This window comes from Emiliania huxleyi (genome assembly GCF_000372725.1).
Source record: "Emiliania huxleyi CCMP1516 chromosome Unknown EMIHUscaffold_186, whole genome shotgun sequence".
In the NCBI taxonomy this organism is placed as follows: Eukaryota; Haptophyta; order Isochrysidales; family Noelaerhabdaceae; genus Emiliania; species Emiliania huxleyi.
Window position 1 is genome coordinate 130,604 of NW_005200730.1, and position 24,848 is coordinate 155,451.

Consider the following 24,848-nt stretch of genomic DNA (forward strand, 5'->3'; position numbering starts at 1 on the left):
GCTGCGCTGCGCGCATGTCCTTCTTCATCGACCGCATCCAATGGCCGGGCGACATGGTCTCCGAGCTCGGACTGCTCACCGTGACCGTCGCACTCCTGCCGCTCGCCGGGTCACTCGTCGCCATCTGCTGGCTGCAATCATGGCTATGGTTCACGCGGCAGCACCCACCCACCGAGCTATCGGCCACGCAGCTCAAGGAGCTGCAATACCGACTCAGGGAGGCGCTTTTCGTCGACCGCGCGGTTAGGCTGCGCACCGCCGCCATCGGCTACAGCCTTGCGTGGGCTTGCCTTTGCCTGAGTAGTACCGTCCTTCAGGCCCGCGACGAGCTCCAGGAGCAGCCATACGACCCAAGTGAGTGGGACTTTAAGCAGACTCAGGCCGAGCAGCCGAGTCTCCGCCGGCCGCCAGATGGCTCGGCCGACGTGCTTCGAGCCGCGCGGCTCCGCCCACCAGCCTAGATCGGCCAGAGACTGCCGACCCAATCGCACGCCGTCCCGCGAGCGCCAGCCTCGGCGCGTCGCCAGGTCGTCGTGCAGCGCCCGGAGCATGAAGCGGCCGAGCGGGACCGCCAAGTAGCTCGACGTGCTCGACTGCGCCAAGCCCGCGAAGGCGGCCAGCCGCCGCGGTGGCACGAGCCGTCGCTCCCTGGTGGCGAGGCAGATCAGCGAGAGCGTGCCTCCGCCGCCTGGTGGCGGGAGGGTGAGGCGAGGGTCGTGGCGGCGGGTGGATCACGAGGAAGTAGAAGGTCTGGCGCGAGCGGGCGAGCAAATGGCGAGCGAGCGGCTAGGCGGCGGGAGGGCGAGGCGAGGGTGGCGGCGGGTGGGTCACGAGGAAGTAGAAGGTCGAGCGCGAACGTGTTGTTCCGTACCTCAAGTGAGCAAGGGCAGAGTACAGGAGGTGCTGTTTCCAAACGCATGATACGCTTCGACGCTCTGCGCCGACCGACCCGCCGTGCCGCCGTTTCCACCAGGCGGCTTGCCGCCTCCGCCCCCGCCTCTGCCTCCTCCCTTCCCTCCGCATGCCAAGCCGCCTCAGCATTTCCCTCCCAACTTTCCCATCCCTAGCCTTTCCCATCCCAAGCCGCCGCCTCCGCTTTTGGAGTGGACGGTCTACCGCGGCAAATCGTGTCAGACGTATGTCACTAATGGAGGGAAGATGCCGAAAGCTCTGCCTCTGGAGGAGGCAAAGGCGGCGTGCAAAGGCAATACGAGCTGTCTTGCGATTGTGTGCCCCTCGCACTCAGTTTTGGAATGCACCCTCCGTGCGTCGAGCAAGCCTATCGCCTACGTGTTTGAGGATTGTTACGTCTACATGGGACGGGCCAGTTCTATGATGCTGCTCCCCTTCGATGCATGGGACGCCCATAATGTCAAAACTCCTCCCGGATTCGGCCACGTCATTGGAGGTCTCAGCGACGAGGTATATTCTGCCTCCCACTTACCCAAGAGTATGTTTTACGGAGGTTATGGTGTCCACCGCATACCGCGCTCCAACAACTGGATACAGGCATATTCCGGTCCCCACCGGTCCACCGAGGTGATTGTCTACAACCGCTTTGTTCTGGGAAAGGACAGTTTGGGGAACGTATTACGGGTTGACTTCAGAGTTGAAGGACTTTATAGTCACCACCACGATGAGAGCATCAAGATATTTGAATCTCATGTGTTCGACGTCGACCCTGGCCTGATCGCCAGCACCCTGACGCACTGCGAGGTGCTTCCCTTTGGGTCCTCACCTTTCTGCCTACAGTGGGCCACGTTGCGGCCGCTCCTCGCGAACTTTATTGGGCCGGTCGGCATCAAGTGGATGCCTCCACGGCCGCTCCCCTCACTGCTTAGCGCCGCCGGTCTATTCTTTCTGCTGCTCGCGCTGCGACCCATCGACACCATGCTGGTACGGCTGAGCTGCCTCATCGGTGCTGTCGTGCTTGGCTTGTCGATTGCGAACCTTTTGGTGGAGTGGCGCTTTGTGCTCCTCCCTTTGTACAGGCTAGGCCGTCACCAGGGCCTGCCGTCGCAGCCGCTGCGTGCGCTCTTCGCGTTTGCTTGGGTGCCGCTTGGGAGCCTGCTTACGCTCTGGGCAGGGTACCACTTTGCGCGCGCGGGGCTTTACCTGCCTCCGCGCTACGCTATCAAGTTGGCGTGGCACACTCTTGGCACACTCCTCCGGTGGGCGAGTCGCGTCACCCTCGGCTACATTGCATTCGACCTCGCTATCCTCTGGGTCGACAGCGGCGCTTCTAAGCCACAGCGCCCACGCCCGGTGCTGAAAGCATTCCGAGCGTGAGGCGGCTCCCTTGTAGGCGCCATCCCTCACGACCTCAACCCCTATTTCATGTTGTCGGTGATGCACGCCCGCGAGCTTATCCGAGTCGCCGGCGCCGACTTGCTCGCCCGCGCCCTCTCCTCCACCACTCGCGGTCGCCTCTTTCGGTTTGTCGGAGGCTTTGGCCAGCCAGCAAGCTCGCGAGGGCAGCATGTGAATTGGTAACCCTCTTATCGCGCTCCCCCCCCTCCACCTCGGACGCTTTGCGGTAGGCTCGCCGCGATCGCCGCGCTCGTCGCACCCGCGTCCACGTACTCAAGCGTGTGGCGCTGGCGGCTGCTGTGTCAGACCGGCTGGGGCGTGGTGGAGTCGAACGTGATCGCGGCGGCTTGTCGCTTTCGCGGCCTCCCGTGGTCTGCTCTGGAGCCTCACCACTTCACCTCATCTGTTGGGACAGTCGAGCTGAGCACTTCTACGGTACCCGCAGAGCTTGGTGGCGTCGACGCGTTTATCAGGCGCGCCGCCCGCTGCCGTCCCTGCCCGGCGACCGCCTCTCACCCGACTCCCATCGCTCAGCCACTCGTGGTCGGACGACGGGGAGGCCAAGTACGCGGCGCTCTCTTGTTGGGCCGCAGAGTTTGAGCGGCAGATGGGCCGCGAGCCTCTCCTCTGGCTAGAGAGACACGGCATGCATCGACAAGAATTAGGCAGGAGATCATTGGAGGTGATGATTCCGATTTAGGCTCGACAAGGCGTGCATCGACCAGGACAGTATCGACGCGTCTCTTCTTGGGCTGCCCATCTACGTGTCTGGCTGCACGCACCTGCTCGTCCTCGACGGTCCCTCCTACGCGACGCGGCTCTGGTGCATCATGGAGGTGCAAAGCCCTTCGTCGCGACCCGTTTCGATTCGTTGTTGACTCTAAGTCCCATGCTCTGCCGTACAGATCTTTTGCTTTATGCTCCTGCTGCAACGCCACGTGCGGGCTGTGCGGCGGACATGGCTGCTCCGATCGCCCCGGCGGGCCACGCGAGTGCTGCATGCCCGCTATTTTGCGTACGGGTCGGGTCTGCGAATCACGGGCGGACGTGGCCTGCATCTTGCGGGGCAGCAGCAACTACATCCGAGACGATGGCGTTGGGCCGACGGCGTCGTGTGCCGCCAGTGGAGGGGTCAACTGCGAGGAGACATCCCTCACGACCGTGGACGAGATGCTCGCCCAGTGGCAGATGCCGCACATCTCGGTCGTCAAAGTGGACGTCGAGGGCTTCGAGTGCTCCGTGCTGGCGGGCGCGCAGACGCTCTTTACGACCATCAAGCCGCGAGTCATCCACGCCGAGCTCAAGTTTCCGGAGGTCGAGCGATGCTGGAGAGAGCAGGCCAAGCTGCACGGTTACCATGTCGGCCCCCCCAAGGGCAAGGACAAGAACACGGTCCTTACGCGTATTGAGTCCATCAGTCCGGCCAGGGCGCGTCTCGAGTCGCCCTCGCTCAGTGTTCCAAAGCGTGGATCAGAATCGCATTGAAGCTCCTCAACCGTCTACCAAGGATGGCTGCCCTTTGTGTATTGACGCCATCGGGCTGAAGGCTATGGCTGCACTGCAGCGAGCTCAGCCATCCTTAGGTAAGATGGCTGTGTGGGAGCGAGCACAGGGAATGTGTGGCTCAGCCATACTGCTTCCACATTCCGAGGTTAGCCCACTGTTGCGGACGGCCCTCTACCCTTCATGTCTTCCCCACCGACGCTGTCGTGGGATCGCTTTTCATGTGCGCATTTCTTTCTTTTTGGTGTTCCCGTGTTAGTGCCGGCACGCGCGCCGCACAAGAATTCTTTCTTGGCCGCCCACCGGCTCACACACATGTGTGCATCGCTCGCGTTGCGGCCGTCTCGCTGCTCTTCCACGCCTCGCTGGCGCTGGAGGGCATCCGCTTGCGGGCGCGAGAGCGCGGCTTCGAGCCGCCGGCGCTGCCAGAGGGCGAGAGCTGCGCCGTGCGGTGGCTGTGCGTCTATGCCTTGCTGCGCGAGTCCAACCCGCCGGCGAGGCTGGCGGCGGGCATGCGGCACAGCCTCTTCGTCGACGGCGAGGGGCGGCTCTCGTCGTGCGGCGCGGCAGCGGAGGGCGAGGAGGACGAAGAGGACGAAGAGGAGGAGTTTCCAGGCCTTCTCGGTCGCCGACCCGTCTCCCATCGCTCCTCGGAGGAGAGCGCGCCATTGGTGTGGCGGCGTCATTTTACACACATATATGGGCCTCTTCGCCACCGTGGCCGGCGGCAAGATCGCGATCTCCACGGCCGGCGAGGCGCGTGCCCAGGAGTGGCTGAAGAGCGTCGACGGCCCGTCGAGCAGCTGCTTCGAGCCCGCCGCCGCCGATGAGGAGTGAACCGAAGGGTTTCATTTTTCTTTGTTTTACGCGATTTTTCTTCCCTCACCAGGGTAGGACACCTACCTTACCAAACCTATAGGACTATATCGGCGACCGGTGGAAGCGTGATGGACCCGCAAGTTTCCGGAGACACGCTTCAATCTATCGGGCACGGCGAGAAGGTCACGGCGACAAGATCGAGCTCCACTGACTGCTCGTGGTGTACTCGCCGCGCACAAAACTCATCCGCCATGCTCCTCTCTTTCGTCTCCGCTGCCGGCCACTCTCGCTTCGCCTGCCCGACCGCACGCTCGCCCGACACGGGCATCAAGAACGGCCCGTGCGGTGCTCAGCACGACGACTTCTCCGGCTCTGTCACGGCCGTCGCTCCGGGACCGCTCACCATCCACATCGAAGAGAGCATCACCCATCGCGGTTCGCCGTGGCGCATCTCGCTGAGCGCTGATGGCGACGACGACGAATCGTGCACGCTTCTCGATCACGTCCCGCACGACGACTCTTTTGCCGGGGCTGCGCCCGGCGACGAGTCAGGGTACCACTCACTCTACATCACCGTCGAGATCCCAGACGTGGCCTGCGAGCAATGTGCCCTACATCTCGCCAACCCTATGACCGATAAGATTGGGGACAGGGGCTCGCCGACAGGAGTGGGCTGCACCGAGCCGGGCACATGCTTCTCTGTGTACTACTCGTGCACGAGACCGCTGCGCATCAGCGGCAGCACGCCGCGCTCGCTTTACAGCTGCCCGAACAGCCCGCCTTCTGACTGGCCGACGTCGTGGACGGGAGATGGAGGCGCTGTGGTCCAGGCGACGCAGCCGCAAGTCTATCGGCGAGAGTCGGCGACGTGGGCTGACGGGTGGCTTCAGGATGCGCCAGCGAGGTACCGACAGCCCGCGGGGCAGTGCGTCGATGTGCCGCCACAGTCGCTGCCGCCGCCACCGCCACCGCCACCCTCGCCCTCGCCCTCGCCCTCGCCCTCGCCCTCCCCTTCTCCGCCGGCACCCGAGCCATCGCCGGAGATTCTGCCGCCCTCGGCACCGCCTCAGCTGCCCTCGCGTGCGCCACAGCGACCGCCATCGCCTGTTTCGCTGCCTCTGTCCTCGCCTCCGCCTCCACGGCCCTCGCCTCCATCTCTGCCACAGTCGCCATCGAGTCCGCCTCCACCACCACCACCCTTGCCGCCGCCGCCGCCGCCACCACCACTGCTTCCATCGCCGCTGCAGTCTGATGCGAGTCTCGCCTCCGTGCCGTCTGGCTCTCGAGCCGACACGCTCGCCCTGGCGGTGGCCTTGCCACTCGCCGCCCTACTCGCGACGGCAGCAGCTACGATCGTCTTGTGCCGCCGGCACAGCACTCGGGGTGCCAAGGCCGCAGTGTCGCTGCGCGAGACGACCAGCGCTCGGCGCAAAGGGGCTGCCTCTTTTGCGACGATGTCGGCCGAAGGGGAGGGTCCTCCTTCGTGGACGCTTGTGACATCAAAATTGTGAGTCATGTGGCAACGTGTGGTTCGCGTCTTTTTAGCTAGCCTTCGATGTTATGAAACAAACGCAAGGCGGACACAAACATGTCACACACATGACGCATCGCTCTCGGGCCCACACACACAGACATCAAACACAAACGTTGGCCACTCCTACGCCTTCGGCAACACCGAAGAGAAGGCCCGCCGCCTAAACATGGGCTGCAAGGCGCGCGGGCAACCCGGCCAACCCTTCGACCACAAGAACGGCCACGGCTACGTCAAGGCGCATCGCGGTTTCTACCACGACGCGATCTTTGTCAAGCGCAACAACTTCAACCTGCTGCTCCACGAGACGTTCGGCGGCGGCTTCTCGCCCACCGCCGTTCTCAAGCTGCGCCGCCTCGCGCGCAAAGCCGCGCGCGGCAGCGTCGACCGCACGGCCTACTCGCCCAAGTACTCGCTTTCTTTTATGTCCCACCATGCAGAGCGCATCTCTCTCTCTGTTGTGCGAGGCGTGAACCGCGCCATTCGCTCTCACCTGGCAACCCTGTCTGCACGTCTCGCGCGCGCGTGAACAGGGCTCCAGGCCCCAAATGACGTGTGAGTGTTAGAGTTGTTTGGTATTGCTAAAAATCTCTCTCAGACATCCCGCACACCCGCCGCCCCCGCGCGCGCCCCACCCCGGCCGGGAGACTGCCGGGAGAAAGGGGAGGCAACAGTCCTGGAGCACTTGGAGTGCAGTCATTAACCTCACATCCAGGGCCGGGGAGCTAAGAAGCGCACCCAGCGGGCCGGATGATCTATCGGGATACCTTCGCGCATTTTTTGTGCGTTGTTCGCCCCCCCCCCCGTCCAGTTGTTGGCTGGCGGCACCCTCTCGACCCTGGGCAATTCGCTGCCGTGTGAGCCCATAGCAGCTCGGCAATGATGGACGGGTTCAGCTCTCCGGACGGACACAGCAGCACCTCGCTGCGCGAAGAGGAGCGCACCGCGTGGCTGCTCAACTCGCTCACCGACCGCAAGGCAGCAGAGGCTTCCGCGGCCCTCTTCTACTGGGTGCGCGCGGCGAGGTACGAGCCGACGCCTGGTGAGCGCGAGCTTCTAATGGAGTGCGAGAGGCGTGCGTCACGCGGGGCGGGCATCGCCGCGCTCGGGGGCGGGCTGGCCGGCTCGCTCCTCAGTCGCTCGCTCAAGATGCCGACGCCGCAGCGGATCGTGCTCGGGATGACCGGCGCGCTGGTCGGCCACGGACTCGCCACATTCCGCTCGCACGCACCTTCGCTGGCTATGCTGCTGCAGCACGGCGCGGAGGCTCGCTCGAGCGGGGACTCGTCGCCACTCGCCGAGCAGGCGAGGAGAGAAGAGAGAGGAGCGGGGCGGAGGGAGAGGGAGGGAGGTGAGGTGCTCGCGGGAGGCTCGCCCACCTTCCTCTCGGGGCCGGTCCTAGGCGGAGCGGATCCTGCAGCTGGGCGGACGGCAGGCGGTGCGCACCATCCACCGCAACCTCGCCGCCAGCCTCTCGCAGCAGCAGGGCGGGCAGCAGCAGGGCGGGACGGAGGGCGGAGGAGAGGGCGGAGGAGAGGGCGGCGGGGCGGAGGCGCTGAGCCTGCTGAGGGCGAACCTGCTCGAGCTTCCCTCCGCGCTGCCGGGGGAGGCGGTGCGGCGGCGCGGCGGCAGCGCGGACGGAGTCGGCGAGGGCGTCGCCGAGGCGGCGGCGGAGGGCGGAGGGGAGGGTGGCGAGGGCGGCGAGGGAGGCCGGCTGGGGGAGGGCGGGTGGGACGAGATTCGGAGGCAGCAGCGGACGGCGAGGGAGGATGCGGAGGGGCGCGCCTTCCGGCTGGGAGAGCCGAGGCCCAGCGACGGCAGGCGGGAAGGGGCGCAGCGGCGAGGCGACGAGGCGGAGTGCGGCGCGCAGCCGGAGAGAGGTCGGCACGACCGAGGGACATGTCCGGGACATGTCCGGGACATGTCCGGGACATGTCCGGGAGACGTCATCGTGTGCCCGTCGGTAGGCGACTCCTCCTCGTGGGCCGATGTCCGCGCGCGCGCCGCCGCCGGCCGCGACCCTTCCGCCTCCTCGTCCGCATGGGTTGGGCTTCGGGAGCGGGCGGTGGCGGCGCAGGGGCGGCCGGCGGCTTCGGAGAGCGCCTCGCCGCGCCGCGCGCGCAGGAACGCGTACGGCGACGAGGCGTGGGACTAGGCCGCTGGGCGCGGCGCGGCAGCGGAGCGGTGGGGCGGGAGGGGGCTTCACCTCCGGGGGGTGAGTTTGTTACAAAGGTTGGCGAGGAGATGCCCTCACACTGCCCGAGCGATCAAACCGCTCGCGCGCGAGAGTGACGCAACGAGCGAGAGAAACTCTCTCGCAACAGTGTCAGCGACTTGAATTGCTTTTGACGTTGCGCGCGACAACTCGTTTCGACTTTTGTGGTGTGTTCACACACACACCCTGCTCGTGCTGTATGTCAGTGCGTGCGCGTATGTGGGAGGCAGGCGAGGGGGGACGCGATCGCCGAAGGATCCGACCGCTCGCGAGTTCGCACACGCTGCTCTGAAGGTACGTGTTACGGCTTTAGAGTGTTACGCTCTATGTGTGTCTCGTTTCGACTTACCGCGGTTACCGAACGACGCGCTATCTGAAAAGTTATTATCTGAAAAATGGTAAACAAAATACCAATTGCAACATGCACAAGGGGGTGTGCAACGGCGCGCGAAACGGTGCGCACCCGAACGCGCACGTATCTTCACTGGCTCCTCAGCCATGCCTCATATGCGCCTGGCACCTCGTCCGGCGCCATCAGCTTCGCCTGCGCGCGAGACGTGGGCCAGAAGTGGGCGGTGTGAGTGGCAGGAGGGCGGGGAGGACTCACTCGGGCGCGGTGCCTCGAACGGCGCTGCGAGAGGCCTCCCCGCTCCGTCCCGCCGGACCGCGAATGGCTTCCCCTGCATGTCCTGCGGCACGCCGCAGCCCTCACGCGGGCCCGTCTCCGGCTCGAAGCCGCACGCGCCCGCTGCCGGCACGCCCTCGGCCCCGTCGACGCGGCGCCAGCGGTGGAGCGGGATCTCGTTTTGAGCAACGCGCAGCTCCGAGTTGCCCGGCGCGAGCCACAGCTCCATCTCCTGCGAGGGTGCGTGCGTGCCTGGTGTGTGTGCGTGCGTGTGCGTGCGTGCGTGGTGTGTGTGCGTGCGTGTGTGTGCGTGCGTGTGTGCGTGTGCGTGTGTGACGGCCGTGTCAAGGCGCGAGGCGGAGCGGCGCCTCGTCAGGGAAGTGTCTAGGAAGTGTCTAGGAGTGTCTAGGAAGTGTCTAGGAAGTGTCTAGGAAGTGTCTAGGAGTGTCTAGGAAGTGTCTAGGAAGGGTCTGCCTCGCCTCGTCAGGGAGGGTCCTGAAGACGGACGGCAGGTAGAGTCGCGCGTGCTCTTTGACGAGCACCTGCGGGAAGGGTCCTGGAAGGGTCCTGGAAGGGTCCTAGAAGGTCCTGGAAGAGTCTGGAAGGTCCTGGAAGGGTCCTGGAAGGGTCCTAGAAGGTCCTGGAAGGGTCCTGGAAGGGTCCTAGAAGGTCCTGGAAGAGTCTGGAAGGTCCTGGAAGGGTCCTGGAAGGGTCCTGGAAGGGTCCTAGAAGGGTCCTGGAAGGGTCCTGGAAGGGTCCTGGAGGAGGCGCGCGAGCTCCTTGCCGGTGCGGACAAGGTGGAGGGGCACCGCAGGCGGCGGGGCTCATGGTGTGAGGCTGCGGTGGCTGCAGAGGTTGCAGTGGCTGCAGAGGCTGCTGCAGTGGAGGCGTGAGTGCGCTCGAGGCGCTTTCCTGCGCCGCGCGGACTAAATCCCGGCTGCATCTCGGCTACACCTCGGCCATCTCTCGGCTAGCATCTCGCCTCCTGCGCCGTTAGGGCGAGCGCCGCGTCGGTCGCCTCTGCGATGACCTTTCCGAGAAAGTAGAGCGTCTCGCTGCTGGCCGCCTCGCGCGCGTACACGTCGCCCCGCACTGCGCTGGGTAGCTTCTGCAGGAGCTGGTACGAGGCGAGTTGCACCGCCGTCGCCTGGAAGAGAGAGAGAGGCGAGTCGCGGGTGAGGGAAAAAAAAGGAGAGTGCTACATTGCGAGTGGGAGCCTGCTTCTGCGCCTCGCCCTTGCCGCCGATGATGAGGCTCCTCCGACCCTCCTCTCCGCTGCCGCCACCCGCCGGCTTGAGCGGAGCCGCCCAGTCGACGAAGCTCTCGCGCTTCTGAAGCTCGACCACCAGGAAGCGCGCGTCGCCAAAGTCAGGCGCATCGTCCACGAACCAGTCCGACGCGTCCACATTTACTTCGTGCCACAGCTCGCCCACCGCCACGTCGCTGTCGGCCACGCGGAGCGTGAGCCGTCTGCGCGAGACGTCGACGGACACATCTCTTTTGAAGGAGACGCCGTCGGCGAGAGGCACCAGGGCTGCGAGTCCTGCCGCCACCAAGCAGTCGCGTCGCAGTCGAGGACGCCGCGCGCAAACGCGTCGGCGTCCCGAAGCGGTGGCGGCAGGCTGGCGGCCGACGAGCAGAGGGTGTCCGCTCGGCAGCAGCGCGCACGCGGGGCACGGTGTGAGAGAGGGTGGAGGGAGTAAGCAGTGCTGAGGAGGAGCAGAGTGGCCATGCAAACGCTTCGAGGAGACAGTGGCAAGCACTGCCAGGCGAAGCAGTCAGAGTACCCGGGGGCACAGTCTTTCTTTACACAGGTGTACCTTTTAGTGCCAGTGCGCGCGAGTCCCGTGCCCAGCGTTGTGCGACGGAGTTTTGTGGTAAAATTCTTTACACACCTCGGCCGGGTTTCACTTCTTGTCTGCCTGCTCTTCCGCGACGGAGATCACCCTTCTTGTGCCCAGCATCCACATGCCGATGTCGCGCCCGCGCCGCGCCCCGCCCGCGCCCGCCCGCGCGCGCCCGCGCCTCGGTCGGGCACTTGCCTGCGCCTGCGCGTTGCCCGCGCACGCCCGCGCGCGCCCGCGCGCACGCCGCACTGTGCGGCACTGCGAACTGCGTGGCACTGTGTGGCGCTTCGCCGGTCTGAGCAGGGTACCTGGGCGTTTTGAAATTCCGTGCAAGGGGGCGCCGAGGTATGCCGCAGGCCGGGATGGAGTGAGATCTTGTGGGGCAGGGCGTGGGCTAGCGCGCGAGGGCGCAGGCAAGTGCCCGCGAGGGTATGGGGGTGGGCGCCACCCTGGGGCTACCCGTAGCATCGTCGGCTCAGTGATGGGTATCCGAAGACGGAGCCAATCCGTCGAACAAGTTGACCAACCCGCTGCCTCTAAAACTAAATATATGCTAACCCAGTGCTAACCACGCTCGCTGCTCTCGAGCTCGGCGACTAGGACTACTCTAACAGTGGCTAAACTGGCGTTGGCCACGAGGCGAGATCGCGACCGCGAGAACCTCACACGCCGATAACGATCCGGCGATCACAACTTGCCTCGCCATACTCGCGGTACGCACAAACTAATCAACTGCTCCAAATCCCACTCTAACCTCGGCCTCGGCGCGCACAAGCGGCTCACCCAAGCTGCCGACCGGGGTGAGCCGGCGATGCATGTTGGAGCCCACAAGAGTGCCGAGCGCGAAGGCCAGCGCGACGAGCACCGTCAGCGCCGGCAAGCCTGATGCGGCTGCCGCTGCTGCGGGCCTGCCAGGCGATCTCTGCACCGGCGACACCGCCAAATTGGTGGTGGGCGCGGCACGTTTGGGCCACTCGGCTCGGTAGCTGTCGCGCGGGCGCGCCTCCTCCTTCGTGCGCTGGGGCAATCCCTCTCGCGGCGGCATGGCCTCCGCCTCCTGGGTGTAGAAGCCGACTCGCTCGAGCCACCAGCTCGGGTACCACAGCTTGGTCAGCTGCAGCTTTGGCGCGTGGGGCTCGATCAGGTAGCCGTCGTGCAGCCGCGTCATCAGCGCAGCGATCAGGTCGTGGTGGCGCTGCGCGCTGAGCGCTGCAGCGGCGCTGTCGGCCTCCGCGAGAAGCCTGGCCGCCTCCACCTCGCTGCCGGCTGCCGCCGCCGCCTCCTCCGCCCGGTCGGCCGCAGCCCTCGTCGCAGCCTCCACTTCCCTCTGCGCGGCCTCGATCAAGCCCCAGGCGAAGTCGTAGCCGACGGCGCGCGCCCAGTTGTTCAGCAGCGTCGTCCGCCAAAAGACGGAGGTGCTCGCGGGCGCGCCGTCGAGCGCATCGGCTCTGTGGAGCGACCCGCTCGTCAGGCTCGCAGGCATGTCGGCGACGCTCCCCCCCGCGTCGGCGGCGGCGGGCTGCACGTGGACGGGCGTGTAGACGGCGGCATGCGGGGCGCCCTGCGAGAGCCACACTCGCGCGCCGGCGAGCCGCCCGCCGCGGCGGCCCAGCTCGATGAGGTGCGAGTAGGAGGTCCGGAAGATGGAGATCGCGCGCGGGAAGGGGCCGCCACCGCCCTCGCCGGGCGTGCCGTACTGCGGATCGTCGTACCGCGAGGGGTCGCCGTGCGGTCCAGAAGCCAGGCCGCGGGTGACGTCGAGCCCCGGCGCGGCGACGTCTCGGTAGACGTCGCGCGCGAGGGCGAGGATGTCGGCGGCCGTCAGCGGGCGGGAGGGCTCGTGCGACCAAGCGTACTCGTTGGCGAGGGGAGTCGCCGCCGGCCAGCGCCACTCTCCCTGCGGAGCGAGCACGGAGAGGACGCGCCAGATGCGGCCGTTTGTGTACGAGGCGTAGTCGGGCCGGACGAAGAAGCCAAAAGTCCTCGCCCAGTCGGTGACGCGCAGCCCGCCGCCCTCGAGCTTGCGCGCGCCCGCGGGCAGGCTCTCGAAGGGCATCGGGTTGAGGGAGTGCCTCTCGATGTGCTCGGCGAGGGCGAAGAGGTTGGACGAGTGGCGGACCTCCTCCCCGCGGCAAGCGAGCGTGCTCCGCGTGCTCTCGTCCGGAGTCACCTCGACCACGTCGCGGATCGTGAAGCGGTTCGCAACCATCGCAAAGTGGCCGTCAGGCACACGCTTGGCCACCCACACGGCAGAGTAGCCGCCGTCCGCGCCCTCGACCCCCGCGCCCGCGGCGACATCGGGAGGTAGAGTCGACACCTCGAGCATCCAACCCTCCTCGGGGTCGGCCACCATAACGTTCTCGCCTCCGAACGGCTTTGCCGCGTCGGAGCCGTCCTCGCCGTAGAAGCCGTCCCGCACCGCCAGGTGGCCCATCAGGTCGACGGCGCAGCGAGCGGTGGCGCAGAGCGCTAGCGCCACCTGCGTGAGAGCGCCCATGTCCCAGAGCGCGCCGTCGCGCCGCGTCGCGTGCGGCCGGCCCGGCGTCGCGGGCGGGCGGGCGGGCGACCACATGAATGGAGGCACCTCGCAGGTGCTCTCGACGATGGCCACCTGCTTTTCATTGACGATGGCATACGCGCCCTCGAGGGCACCAAAGGTTCGCGTTGTGTCTGGGTCAACGCCAAGCAGCACCGCTATTGACGGGTCGAGCGCGAGCTTTCCGATCGTCTGGTTGGCAGCCCACTCGGCCGATCGCCAGCGGTCGAGGAGGTCGGCGGGCAGAGTCGCGTCGAGGCTGTCTGGCGAATATGTGGGAGAGCGATCAGACACCTCGCGAGGGTACTGCGGCCGCTTGCGCAGCACTGGCCAAGGCTTCCTCACGTCCCGCGGGTGCGTGCGGCCGAGCCGAAAGTCGAGGTCGCCGCCGTCGTCGGTGTGCAAGAGCAGGGTGGAGCCGTCGGCGGTGGCGCCGCGGCCTGCAAGAATGGTGGTGCACGCGCGAGCAGGCGGCGCCGCGAGGAGGAGATGACACAGGAACCGACGCCTCATGAGTGGCGCCGCCTCAGAGCCCTGGCCCCCCGGGGGAGTGGCGGGAGGAGGGGTACAGCGCCTCGATTTCTTCCTTTCAGTGGTAGCTTTACGAAGCACCTGAATTTCTTCCTTTCGTGAAAGGAGAAGAATTCGGCGCAGGCCGGGTGCGCGCTGTGCCTCGGGTTCGTGCGTCGCCCATCTCTCCGGGAGACCTCTGCCCAGACCTCCGGGAGGGGGCGGGTCGACGGCCTACGTGGTCAACACGCCAGCCTTGACGCACATATGTCATCGACGACGTCCTTCAGCCCCGCGGCCTGCGCCGACCGCCTCGCCCGAGCCTGGCTCACCGGCGAGACCATCACTGAGCGAGGCGACCACTTCACGCCGCCCGACGTCGCCTCTGTGTACGCGGTGCACGAGGCGCTGCGGGAGCACCCGTCGATCGGCTCTGTGGGCGGCGTCGTGGGCTACAAGATGGGCGGCACCGGCGTGGCGGCGCTTCCGAGCGGCGAGCCGGTGCCTGCGCTCCCGGGTTTGCTGCTCGGGCCGCCGCCCGGTGTCGCCAGCCCCGAGTTTGGCGTCGTGGCGGAGGGCGTGTCGCTGCCGCGGGCGCGCTGCAACTACAGCAACGTCGAGGCGGAGGTTGGCTTTGTCATGAGGTCGACTCCTGTGCCCGCCTCGACCTGCTTCCCGCTCTCAGAGGCGGACGTGTGGGCGGCCGTCGGCGAGGTGTTCCTCGCCATCGAGGCTTGCGGCTCGCGGTACGCGCTCGAGAAGCCGACGGCGCTGGAAAAGTCGGCCGACGCACAGAGCGCCGGGGCAGTGGTGCGCGGGCGAGGCTGGCGGGTGGGCTGCGCCGGCTGTCCCTCTGCAAAAGCGCTCGCGGCGGTAGAGACGACGATCTCGATCAATGGGACGCAGGTTGCCTCTGGCGCCGCCTCCCTCGTCCCGCTCGGCTCCCCCCTCGCCAGCCTCACCTGGCTCGCCAACCACCTCCCGTCGCGCGGCGAGCGGCTGAGGCCGGGGCAGACCGTCATCACGGGCGCCTGCTCCAAGACCAAGGCCTTCGCCGTGGGCGACGACATCGTGGCCTGCTTTGGCGAGCTCGGAAACGTCCGGCTCACCTTTCGGTGACAGCATCTGCCGCACAGCGCACTGCTTTTGTGTTTGATGACTTCGCAGAGACCCCACCGAGTACAGGGAGAGATTTTGACGTCGGAAAGAGTCTGGAAAGGCCAATGCTGTGCATGTTGTGTAGAGAAGGGACGAAGCCCTCTCACCTTAGTAGGTAGGTAGGTAGAAAGGTGAAGAACAGCCAGGCTCGGACTGGACACCAACGCGGTATGGGTGGACGCTGGACAGATGATGACGACACGCACGAGCGACACACAGACACAAACAAGCTCACAAGACACACAGCCAGCTGGCTGCCACACACCCTGAGTCGGCGTTCACATAACTACCTTAGGATAGAATGAAAAAAGAAAACCGGGCTTGCTGCCTCCGTCGCCTCCACACGCTGCAGCACCATGTCCACGGTTCGGTTGACAGGCTTCACGGGCCACCCGAAGGGTGAGCGGAAGACGGGCCTGGCTGTGGGTATGGACAAGGGCCACGTGCTCACCTCGCGGGATCTCAAGCCCAAGCCGTCGTACCGCAAGGGGGTGCGACCTACCTTGCCCCGCGTCGCCCCGTCGGCGCCGTGCCCCTCTCGCCGCGCCCGCGAGGGCGGGACGTGACGACGGGGGGCGGCGCCCAAGCGTTCCCGACATGGGCCACACCGCTGCCGCACCGCGGCGCCGCCATTGCGCGTGAGAGCGCCGCACACCGGCCGCCGACGCCGCGCCCTTCTCCGCCCCCCGCAGAAGCTGAACAAGCGCGTTGCGTTTGTGCGCGAGATCGTGCGCGAGGTTGCGGGCTACGCGCCGTACGAGAAGCGCACCATGGAGCTGCTGAAGGTTGGCAAGGAGAAGCGTGCGCTCAAAGTGCTGAAGAACAAGCTGGGGGCGGTTTTTCCCCCCTCCGCCCCCCCTCCCCCCTTTGTCCACCCCCTTGTCCAACCATGCCCCCCCCCCCCCCCACACCCTTCTTCTCCGCCACCGCCGGTCCGCCCACGCGCCCTGCCGGCCGCCTCGCAGGGACTCACAAGCGTGCGAAGGCGAAGCGCGAGGAGATGTCTGGCGTGCTGCGGGCGCAGCGCACCAAGTAAGCTGCAGAGCTCGACCGATAGAGGAGTGTAGATGGACTGTGAGCCTTAGAGTCTGCTGCCGGGCGAGCCGCGACGAGGGGGCAGCGCACGCCGTTATAGTGCGCGCAGGAGCGACGCAATGTGGGTTTTTTCTGTGGGAGCCGCGGAGCCCACTCCGCGCTGGTTGGTTCGTGGTGGCATGACCAGCGTCGCACAGCGAGCTGCTGTCAGCACACACGCGTCGCCGTCCCCGCTGTGTGGCCGTCCCGTCAGCAGGCTTTTTTACTATACCGTTTGTCAACGTCGCAGCACGCAGCTCGCAGGCCCCTGAGTCACGGGGCCTGAGCCCTCAGGGTAGGCTCACTGTGCGCTGCTGTGGCTGTGCGCTGTGGCACAGCCGCTGGCGCTGTGCGGAGTGCGCGGCGGCGCCCCGGGCGCCTCTGGGACCGGCACGCCGGCGCACCTCGTTCTCCGGGGCACGCGCGCCATTTTACTCCGGCCCTACCTCGCCCTCTCCTACCAGCTCCTCAGGTTCTCGCGGTAGTGCGTGGCCTTTGGCGCGTGCTGCGCCTCCCCGCCCTTCAGGGCGAGCAGGGCGAGCAGGAAGCTCTCGATCTCCTCCGTGCTGTTGCCGAAGCTGCACTCGCTCAGGCCGCCGCCCGCGCTGCCAATATTCACCTCCTCCCCCTCCCCCTCCCCCTCGCGGGCCGGCTGCGCCTCGCGGCGGTGGTACCACGTCGAGATCGCCCAGCGAGGTCTCGAGGCGGGCAGGACCTGAGGCACCGGGAGGCAGGGCCAGAGCCAGGGGTGAGGGGCGAGGGGCGAGGGGCGAGGGGCGAGGGGCGAGGGGCGAGGGGCGAGGGGCGATGGAGGGGGGCGTTGCCTCGTGCGGCGTGCGCTCGTCCGACCAGAAGACGACCTAGTTCAATAGACGAGCAGTAAACAAGCGAACGGTAGTGAGTTGCCCTCCTCCGACCAGAAGAGTACCAGCCGATCGAGGAGCGGCTCGACGTCCACCACAGACCCGTCCCTGCGGTGGAGGCGCAGCTGCCCCCCGTCCTCCCCGCGCCAGGCCGGGTTGAGGTAGTACAGGCAAGTCAGCAGCCGCCCGTTACAGCCCGCGCCGCCCGGGTTGTCCAAGTGGCGCACGTACCTCGCCCCTCCGCCCGGGTAGCAGGCGCACATCGGGTGAGAGCGCGACGTGACGGACCGCAGCTCGGTGGCCGGCCCCGCCATCGCAGCGACCAGCTCGTCCTCCCTATGGGAAAGGGCGCGGCAAGGCTCGCACCAGAGGCCAGAAGCCATCGCAGCGAGGAGCCCGCACCTGCGCAGGAGCGGGCGCAGCCCGGGCAAGCACGCCTCCTCGCCTCTCCCGATCACCGCGGCCTCGTCCCCTCGCACGGCAGACTCGCAGTGCTTCGTCCCTCCGCCGTCCCTTCCCCCGCCCGTCCTGCCCACCTTGAACACACACCCTCCGCTGCGGCGCAGCGCGCGCACGCCTCCCTCGAGCTCGCCGGCCGCCTGTTAGTTCACTGACTCGTCATGATCAATTAATTCGAGCCCCCCCCCCCCCCGAGTTTGGCGGCCGCCTCTGCGCCCAGGAAGCCGTCGATGACACAGTAGCCCTCCGACGCGAGACGGCGGCCCGCCTGCGGGTGAGGCGCGAGCCGGCTTCCGAGACGAGGTTGCATCTATCCGAGGGAAGGACAGCTGCCCGCCTCGGACCAGCGGGGGTGTCTAGGAAGTGTCTGCGAGGTGTCTGCGAGGTGTCTGCGAAGTGTCTGCGAAGTGTCTGCGAAGTGTCTAGGAACAGCTGCCCGCCTCGGACCAGCGGAGCCGCCGCAGCTCGCGCCTTGCGTGTGCCTGCAGGAAGGGTGCGGGAAGGGCTCACGGAAGAGGCTCCTCTCCTCCTCCTCTCCTCCTCCTCCTCCTCCTCCTCCTCGCCCCGCGCGTGCGCCTCCTCTCGCAGCCGGGCCGACTCGCCGTCGCTGCTGTCGCTGCCGTCGTCGCTGCTGTCGCTGCCGTCTCCACCTCCGCCTCCGCCACTGCCGCAGCCCTCGCCGCAGCCCTCGCCGCACGGGGTCGGGTCTCGCGAAGAAGCGGCGCCGCGCAGGAACCGCCGCACCCGGCTGTCCTTTACGAGCACGCCCGCCTCGACGTGGCGCTCGAGCAGCTCCGAGTCAGCGAGACCGACCAGAGCGCGGTGCTCCTCGCCCAGGCTTCCCTCGCCCAAGCTGCCCTCGCCCAAGCTGCCCTCGCCCAGCCTCCCCGTCCTCTCCTCCTTGTCGCGCATCCGCTGCCACCGGCGTGCCCACGAGGTTCCCACGCCGTCGAGGTAGCCGAGCGCGCGCCAGTCCTTGGACGCGAAGCCCACTCGCGTGCAGCAGGCGTAGTGCAGCACCACGGCCCCCTCTTCCTCGACGAGGAGGCGCGAGGAGGAGGGCTGCGGCGGCCGCCTCTGCAGGTTCGTGAGCCACCCCCCGCCAGCACGGTGTGTGGACTCCTCCGCGCCGCCGCTCGCCCACCCGTGCACGCCGCTGCACTGGCCCGCCGACGAGACTCGCACGGCCGACTTGCCGTTCGAGTAGAAGAGGTACCAGGCAGGCCGGCCCAGCCGAGCCACTGACCGGTCGAGCCAGTGCTGCAGCGCCGCCTTCGCCGCGCCGCTCGTCCCGTCCAGCGCGGCCGCCGGCAGCGAGCCCTCGTGCTGCTTGAAGTGGTCGACGAGCGCAAAGCAGTCGCCGCTTTCCGCCGCCGCAGCGGTCGGCACCGCCTCGAGGTTTCGGTAGGTGAACTGCCAGCAGCCGCGGGCAGATAAACGGCCAAAGTGAGCCGGCGCGCGCTCCCCCGCCGCCGGCACAAACAGCTCGTCGCTGTCGACGTGCAGCAGCCAGTCCACGCCCGCAGAGGCGCACGCCCGCAGGCAGTGCTCGCAGTTGAGCCGCTGACGCGACTGCACGTGCGTCTCCACGCTCGGTGCGAGCTCGTCAAAGGACGGCAGAGCTGAGTAGCCCTCTCGCTGGCGGAAGGCAGCGTCAGCAGCAAAAACGGTGACGCGGCCGCCCCACCGCTCGTCGCGTGCGAGCGCAAGCGCGTCCGGCTCGGTCTCCGGCGCGTCAAAGTAGAGGTAGACGTGGCTGAAGCCAGCGCCGTGGAGGTGCCAGCGAAGGAACGAATCGAGCGTCGCGATCGTCTCTCGCTGTGTAGACACAACAGCGGGCTTCGCGACTGAACTCATGGGGATACGGCACTAGCGACTAGGGATCCCTTATAGAGATGTTAGAGGCGGGTTAGGATCCCTAGGTCCGCTACTGAAGCAGCGATGGGGCGGCGCGCCAGCCGTCGGGAGCGAGTCGGTGTTCTTCTTTTGCACAACTGCCTAGGGGAGTTTTGTTGTAGATTCTTCTTTTGGTGAGCTGTTTGTAAGCCAGTCCGCTCCTGCGAGTAGAGGCACACGCACGCTCTCTCGAGGTCTCTTGGAGCAGAGCCCCGGCGAGACCCAATGGGTCCCTCGAGAGGGGTACCCTGGGTGGGCGGGGCCTCTACGGACTACGCTCGCCAGGCCACTGAGCACTGTCCGCACCAGTCCGCACCCCTGTGAGAGAGGCTTGTATTTTAAGATTCTTTTTGGTCCTCGATTGGCTTTGTGGGCCGACCTCGTGAGATGAGATGCTACCTAATGCTCGATCGAGAGCAAGCTCACTCTCCTACAAGCTAGGAAAGTCCACGCCCACACCCGAACGTTGAGCATCTCGCCGAGCTCACAGGTTCATGTCATCCGCCGACGCGGGCACGAAGATCGCCCCCGGCGGGATGTGCTGCTTCCCGTCCGCAGACTCGCTCGCCGCGTGCCCGTTTGCCCGCGAGCCGCCGTTCTCGGTCAGCTTGAGAAGCCGCTCGTACCGGTTTTTCAGCGCGTCGTGCGTCCGGTTGGGTATCGACTCGGCGATGACCTTCCACTTGCGGCCGTGCACGCTCACCAGCTGCATGAGCTGCGCGCCCTCCTGCTCCGTCCACGCCGGCCCGTTCCGCGAGACGCCGCCCTGCCCCTTTGGCTCCGACCGCCTCCCCTCCGCCGCCTTCCACGAGCTCTTCCGCGCGCGCTTGGCCGGCTGCGCGAACTCGTGCGCGCCTGCGTGGCCCGCGGGCAGCAGGCACCCAAACGCGCCGCCCTGGGAGTCGAGCACGTTGCTGCAACGGCGCTCCGCCGGCGCCTCCTCGCAGCGGAGGGAAGGGTCCTCCGCCTCCGCCTCCGCCTCCGCCTCCGCCTCCGCCTCCGCCTCCGCCTCCGCCTCCGCCTCCGCGCGCGCGTACGCCACCGCCGCCTCCACCGCTGTGCCGAACGAGCCGAGGTAGGTGGCTCTTTTGCCCTCATAGCGCTGCGCAGTGAATGGCCGTTTTGCCATGCCGTCTTGCCAGATCACGCCCTTGAAACCGGTCCTGCTGCGGCTGGACCGGTGGAGTTGCAGGCCCCCGACAGCCTCCCCCGGCTCCGCCTCCGCCTCCCCTTCCTCCTCCGCCGCGAGCGAACGGCCTCCGTAGCAGGGGCACTTGGAGGCAGGCTGCAGCTTGCCAGCGCCGCAAAAGCGGCAGGAGTACCTCCCTCCCTCCCACACGCCCTTGTACCCGGTGCTGTTGCTGCTCGAGAGGTGCAAGCGCAGCCCCTCCGCCTCTGTCACGAGCGGCGCGGCGGGTGCAGCCTCCCTGTGCGGCGGAGGCGGCGTCTGTTGCGGCGAGGCGGTAGTGTTGTCCGCTGAGCCCGCCGCCTCCGCCTCCGCCTCCTCCTCCTCCTCCTCCTCCTCGCCCTCCGCCTCGCCAGCCGCCTCCGCCTCCGCCTCCTCCTCCTCCTCCTCGCCCTCCGCCTCGCCAGCCGCCTCCGCCTCCTCCTCCTCCTCCTCCTCCTCGCCCTCCGCCTCGCCAGCCGCCTCCGCCTCCTCCGCCACCGTCTCGACCTCCACGCGGCCGGCCTCGGCCGCAGCGGCAGCCGTGCGGAAGGGCTCGCCGGCCGGGCTGACGAGCACCCTCGCTGCCTCGAGGGAGGGGGGGTACCACCTCTCACGGAGGCGCCAGCCCGCGGCATGCGCCCCCTCCCACAGCTGCTCGTCGACCAGCGCTGACCCGCTGCCGACGCGCGGCGGCCAGGCCCTTGCGCAGACCTGCTCGGGCGGGCCGAAGCGGTGCCCGAGCGCCGGGAAGGTCCAGAGGCGCGCCCGCGTGGTGGCCCGCAGAGCCGGGAGACCGCCGCTCGGCACTGCGACCGGCACTGCGGCGTCCCGGACGTTCGCAAACATGCGCGCCTTTGGCGACTCCTTCGCCTTGGGGCTCGCCTTGGGCTTCGCCTTGGGCTTCGCGCGCGACGCACGCGCCGCCGCCCACTCCTCGAAGCCCGCAAGCTTGAGGACGACCTTTGGCGCCGGGCCGCCGCTCTCCTCCGCCTCCGCCTCCGCCACCGCCCGCGCGTACGCCACCGCTGCCTCCAGCGCCGTGTCAAAGTGGCCGAGGGAAACATACCTTCCGTCCACCTTTCGCCGCGCCTCGAAGCGGCCAGAGTCGCTTGTGCGCACGCCCTTGTAACCGGTCGGGTTCTTGTCGAACAGGTGCAAGCGAAGACCGTCCGCCTCCGACACCGGCTGCGCCGCCGCCGCCGCCACCGCCGCCTCCGCCTCCGCCGCCGCCACGCAAGCCCGCGCATATGCCACTGCCGCCGTCAGAGCTGTGTCAAAGACACCAACGTGGATGTCGCCCCTGACGCCAATGAACACGGCCTCAAACCGGCCAGATCGTTTGTAGACACCCTTGTAGCCAGTGCTGGTGCCGCTGGAGAGGTGCAATCGCAGACCCTCCGCCTCCGCCATCACGCGCGCCTCCGCCTTCACCGCCGCCAACGCTGAGAGGGGAGAGCAGTCGTTGCTCTCGAGTGGCGCCAGCGGCGGCGTGCGAAAAAGCGGCATGAAGAGCGAGCAGCGGGGCGAGACTGCTCTTGTGCGCTTTTTCTTTTTCCCGTTTTTCTCTCTGGGTGTGTGGCAGCCCGCGCTGTGTGTCTTGTGAGCCTGTTTGTGTGTGTGGTGTGAGTGTGCGCCACCACACAGGGATTTTAAGGAGAGGTGTGTGATGCGCTACAGTGGGTTGCGGGCATTAAGAAAACAGGATTTCGCGGCACGCCGCCGTTTCTAAGCCTTTCCACAGCCCTCATCCACCCCACGCCGTGGTTTCTTAGCTCCGGCCGGGGCACTCAAGCCAGAGCGCCGGCCCGAAGGATTTTTTAGGTAAGAGGTAAGCTGCGGTCCGCGAGGGCGATGCCAGAGTCTGCCGCCGAGTCGGCTCTCTGTCTGGATACTGGATGACGGGAAGACGCACACACTGCCTCCATTCACTCCATCCACTCAGAACACCGCAGACTTGGAAAGTGACAAGTGCGCGCGCCGCAGGCGAAGAGAAATTTTGAGCTGGGCCTCCCGTTCACACTCGTGTCTGGCCTTTTCTCGGGGCCGCGCCTGCGGCGCGCCGTGGTTTCTTAGATTTTTGCGGAAATCGCTTGGTAGGGTTTCTTAATGGTACGTTTTCTTAATGCCCGCAACCCACTGTAGCCGTCGCCCACCCTAGGGAGTCTGCCTCTTCCTATCTCTCTTCGCAGTCTCTCGCCGATTCTCGCTGCAACCTTCATGCCACCTCGCGGTCGTCCCACTCTCGTTGTTCTGTCCCTTGTTACTTCTTCCTCTGTCGCGTCGCTCTCTTCTGCCTGTATGGTTCTTGCACTTGTGCAAGATTGGGCGTCTTCTGCCGCAGTCCCTTTGATGGGAGGCCCCAGGGTGGGGGCCACCTCGAACCCCCGGCCAGGGATTCGAGCGGAGGGTGCCCCGGATTCATCTATCCGTTGGGCCCCGGCACCTATTTTAGAACTGATCACTTTGCGCAGCAACCGTCGGCCGCCGCTTTTTAGCTGGACGGCGGTACGCTGCGCCGTCGCTCTGTCGTGCACGCTCTCGTGCCTCGTTGTTGTGACACGGGAGTAGAGTCGAGAGGTAGCCCTCGACGAGACGACTGGCGCTGCGATGCCGGACCTCACTGCCGCCGAGCTCAGCATTCCGGCCGAGCAGCACCCCGATCCCGCAAAGCCACTGGTGATACCCGTCGACTCAACAGTGGTAGGCTCTACCCTGCGCTTCATTCCGTGGTCTGTGGTGGGCAATCCAGCCTTCCTCCAGCTGCCCCCTCCTCCTCCGGGGATGCAACCGTCGTGGGTCCAGATTCCGCAGTGGGTCGCCATCAGTGCGCTGCTCCCCTTCAGTGAGCCCGAGCCCGCTGTGGCCACCCACTTTGACAGGCTCAGCGTCTTGCGGCTGGCCGTATTGGCCGCGGCTTGGCGCCGCATCCTCGGTGCCTTGTCCGACCTCGGCGTTTTCAGCACGGTGCACGTGGATGAGGATGCGTTCCGTACGGTGTGTGCATCCAGGCTCTGCACTCCCGCCAAATCCCGGTGCCCGAGCTCTATCTGCAGTGGGGCGATTTGGGGTACTCTGAGGCGATCGTGCCCTTGGGACCAGCGCCATCTGCAGAAGCAAAGGCCGTCGACTTCTTGCAGTACGCGACAGTCGGGGCTCTTTGCGACCCTACGGCCGACGTCCCGTTCGCAGCCCTGTCTGACATGACCCGCTGCTTGGGGCCCGTCTTCACGGCGGCAGCGCGCGTCGATCCCATGGGGAGCGCCGTCGTGGGGGCTGCATCGCTCGCCGCCGCCGCTGGTCACATCACTCCGCGAGCGAGCGATGGGCATCCCGCCCTGCTCGCTCGGCATGTGCTCAGCATGCTGAAGACTACCCGCTCGAGTTTCCCGGCCTGCCTGAGGACCAACTCTTTTCAGAACTACTCTGCGGAGGTTGAGACTCGCGCCGAGTATGTGGGCGGGACCACCGTGGCGCGCGACCGAGTGGCCGAGCAGCGTTGCTCGCGCGCTATTGCAGCCAAGGCGCCGACGCTCGACTCCCTGCTCCGTGCGCTGCCTCGGGACCTCGAGGAGCGGCGGCGACAGGCTTGGTCGACCTTCTCCTTCCCGATCGTGGACGTGGGGGAGCTCCGCCGCCTCATGGCGCTGCCGTATGGGGCGCCTACGGGCTGCACGGTTTGCGAGTACTCGGCGACTATCCGAGAGGAACAGCGACGGCGCGGACGCATCTTTATCTCGATCGATGTGCGCGACTCGCTACTTCCAGGGCTGCATTTCCGCGGCGACTTTCGCCTCGTACTCCACCTCTTCCACTGGCCTGATGGCGTCTTCTGCTTCACGCCGTGCACGCACATGCTGCGACGAGACGACTACCTGCCGCTCAAAATGCAGGACGGACGGGCGCTACACTGCCTCCTCCTCTTCGTCTACGCCTTTTGCGCGGACGGTGGCTGTGTTTTCCTCGAGCAGCCCGACACGATCGTATCCGACTACCTCGTCCCCTGCTCTGCGGACTTCCGCGCCTGCGATGCCGGCGATCCGTGGACGAAGAGGTTCCAGGTGTACTTGCGAGGAACCAGCAGGACGACGCTGGAGATCGACCCGGGTTGGAGCGCCTCGCCGGCCTCTCCCCCCGCAGACCGTCCTCAGTGGGGAGCGGCGAGGGCCCCGCCGGAGCCCGTGGCGGGAGGACCTCGTCGTCGCACCGGCGTCCGCTCGGCCTGAGCTGTGACCCTTGGGACCACCCCCCGAGTGGATCAATGGACACCTCCATGCGGTGGTCGCCGTCCTTGTCAGCCGTCCTGAGCGGAGGCAAGGTTTGTTCGATCCAGGACC

At 66.9% G+C, this 24,848-nt stretch overlaps 7 protein-coding genes across 7 annotated transcripts; 4 read left to right on the plus strand and 3 right to left on the minus strand.

Moving 5' to 3' along the window:
* Positions 1-2,337: 2,337 nt before the first annotated feature.
* Positions 2,338-3,795, plus strand: EMIHUDRAFT_232922 (hypothetical protein; the record flags this gene model as incomplete). Its single annotated transcript, XM_005782775.1, has 6 exons — positions 2,338-2,435; positions 2,541-2,681; positions 2,845-2,904; positions 3,011-3,146; positions 3,216-3,357; positions 3,440-3,795. 6 exons carry the CDS (start codon positions 2,338-2,340, stop codon positions 3,793-3,795), a joined length of 933 nt encoding a protein of 310 aa, XP_005782832.1.
* Positions 3,796-7,042: 3,247 nt separating this feature from the next.
* Positions 7,043-8,318, plus strand: EMIHUDRAFT_232924 (hypothetical protein; the record flags this gene model as incomplete). The annotated part of the gene is made up of 2 exons (XM_005782776.1): positions 7,043-7,449; positions 8,288-8,318. The coding sequence occupies 2 exons, from the start codon at positions 7,043-7,045 to the stop codon at positions 8,316-8,318; spliced, it is 438 nt and encodes a 145-aa protein (XP_005782833.1).
* Positions 8,319-8,859: 541 nt separating this feature from the next.
* EMIHUDRAFT_113311 (hypothetical protein) lies at positions 8,860-13,899 on the minus strand (the record flags this gene model as incomplete). Its single annotated transcript, XM_005782777.1, has 5 exons — positions 8,860-8,922; positions 9,044-9,235; positions 10,034-10,150; positions 10,206-10,546; positions 11,634-13,899. 5 exons carry the CDS (start codon positions 13,897-13,899, stop codon positions 8,860-8,862), a joined length of 2,979 nt encoding a protein of 992 aa, XP_005782834.1.
* Positions 13,900-14,163: 264 nt separating this feature from the next.
* EMIHUDRAFT_232926 (hypothetical protein) lies at positions 14,164-15,015 on the plus strand (the record flags this gene model as incomplete). The annotated part of the gene is made up of 1 exon (XM_005782778.1): positions 14,164-15,015. One exon carries the CDS (start codon positions 14,164-14,166, stop codon positions 15,013-15,015), a length of 852 nt encoding a protein of 283 aa, XP_005782835.1.
* Positions 15,016-15,387: 372 nt separating this feature from the next.
* EMIHUDRAFT_442529 (hypothetical protein) lies at positions 15,388-16,375 on the plus strand. The gene is made up of 3 exons (XM_005782779.1): positions 15,388-15,545; positions 15,747-15,885; positions 16,020-16,375. Exons 1-3 carry the CDS (start codon positions 15,411-15,413, stop codon positions 16,088-16,090), a joined length of 345 nt encoding a protein of 114 aa, XP_005782836.1. The 5' UTR covers positions 15,388-15,410; the 3' UTR covers positions 16,091-16,375.
* Positions 16,376-16,585: 210 nt separating this feature from the next.
* Positions 16,586-19,307, minus strand: EMIHUDRAFT_113313 (hypothetical protein; the record flags this gene model as incomplete). Its single annotated transcript, XM_005782780.1, has 5 exons — positions 16,586-16,843; positions 17,057-17,327; positions 17,394-17,590; positions 17,898-17,932; positions 18,101-19,307. 5 exons carry the CDS (start codon positions 19,305-19,307, stop codon positions 16,586-16,588), a joined length of 1,968 nt encoding a protein of 655 aa, XP_005782837.1.
* A 523-nt stretch (positions 19,308-19,830) lies between these two features.
* EMIHUDRAFT_113314 (hypothetical protein) lies at positions 19,831-22,020 on the minus strand (the record flags this gene model as incomplete). The annotated part of the gene is made up of 2 exons (XM_005782781.1): positions 19,831-21,099; positions 21,226-22,020. The coding sequence occupies 2 exons, from the start codon at positions 22,018-22,020 to the stop codon at positions 19,831-19,833; spliced, it is 2,064 nt and encodes a 687-aa protein (XP_005782838.1).
* Between the last annotated feature and the right edge of the window lie 2,828 nt (positions 22,021-24,848).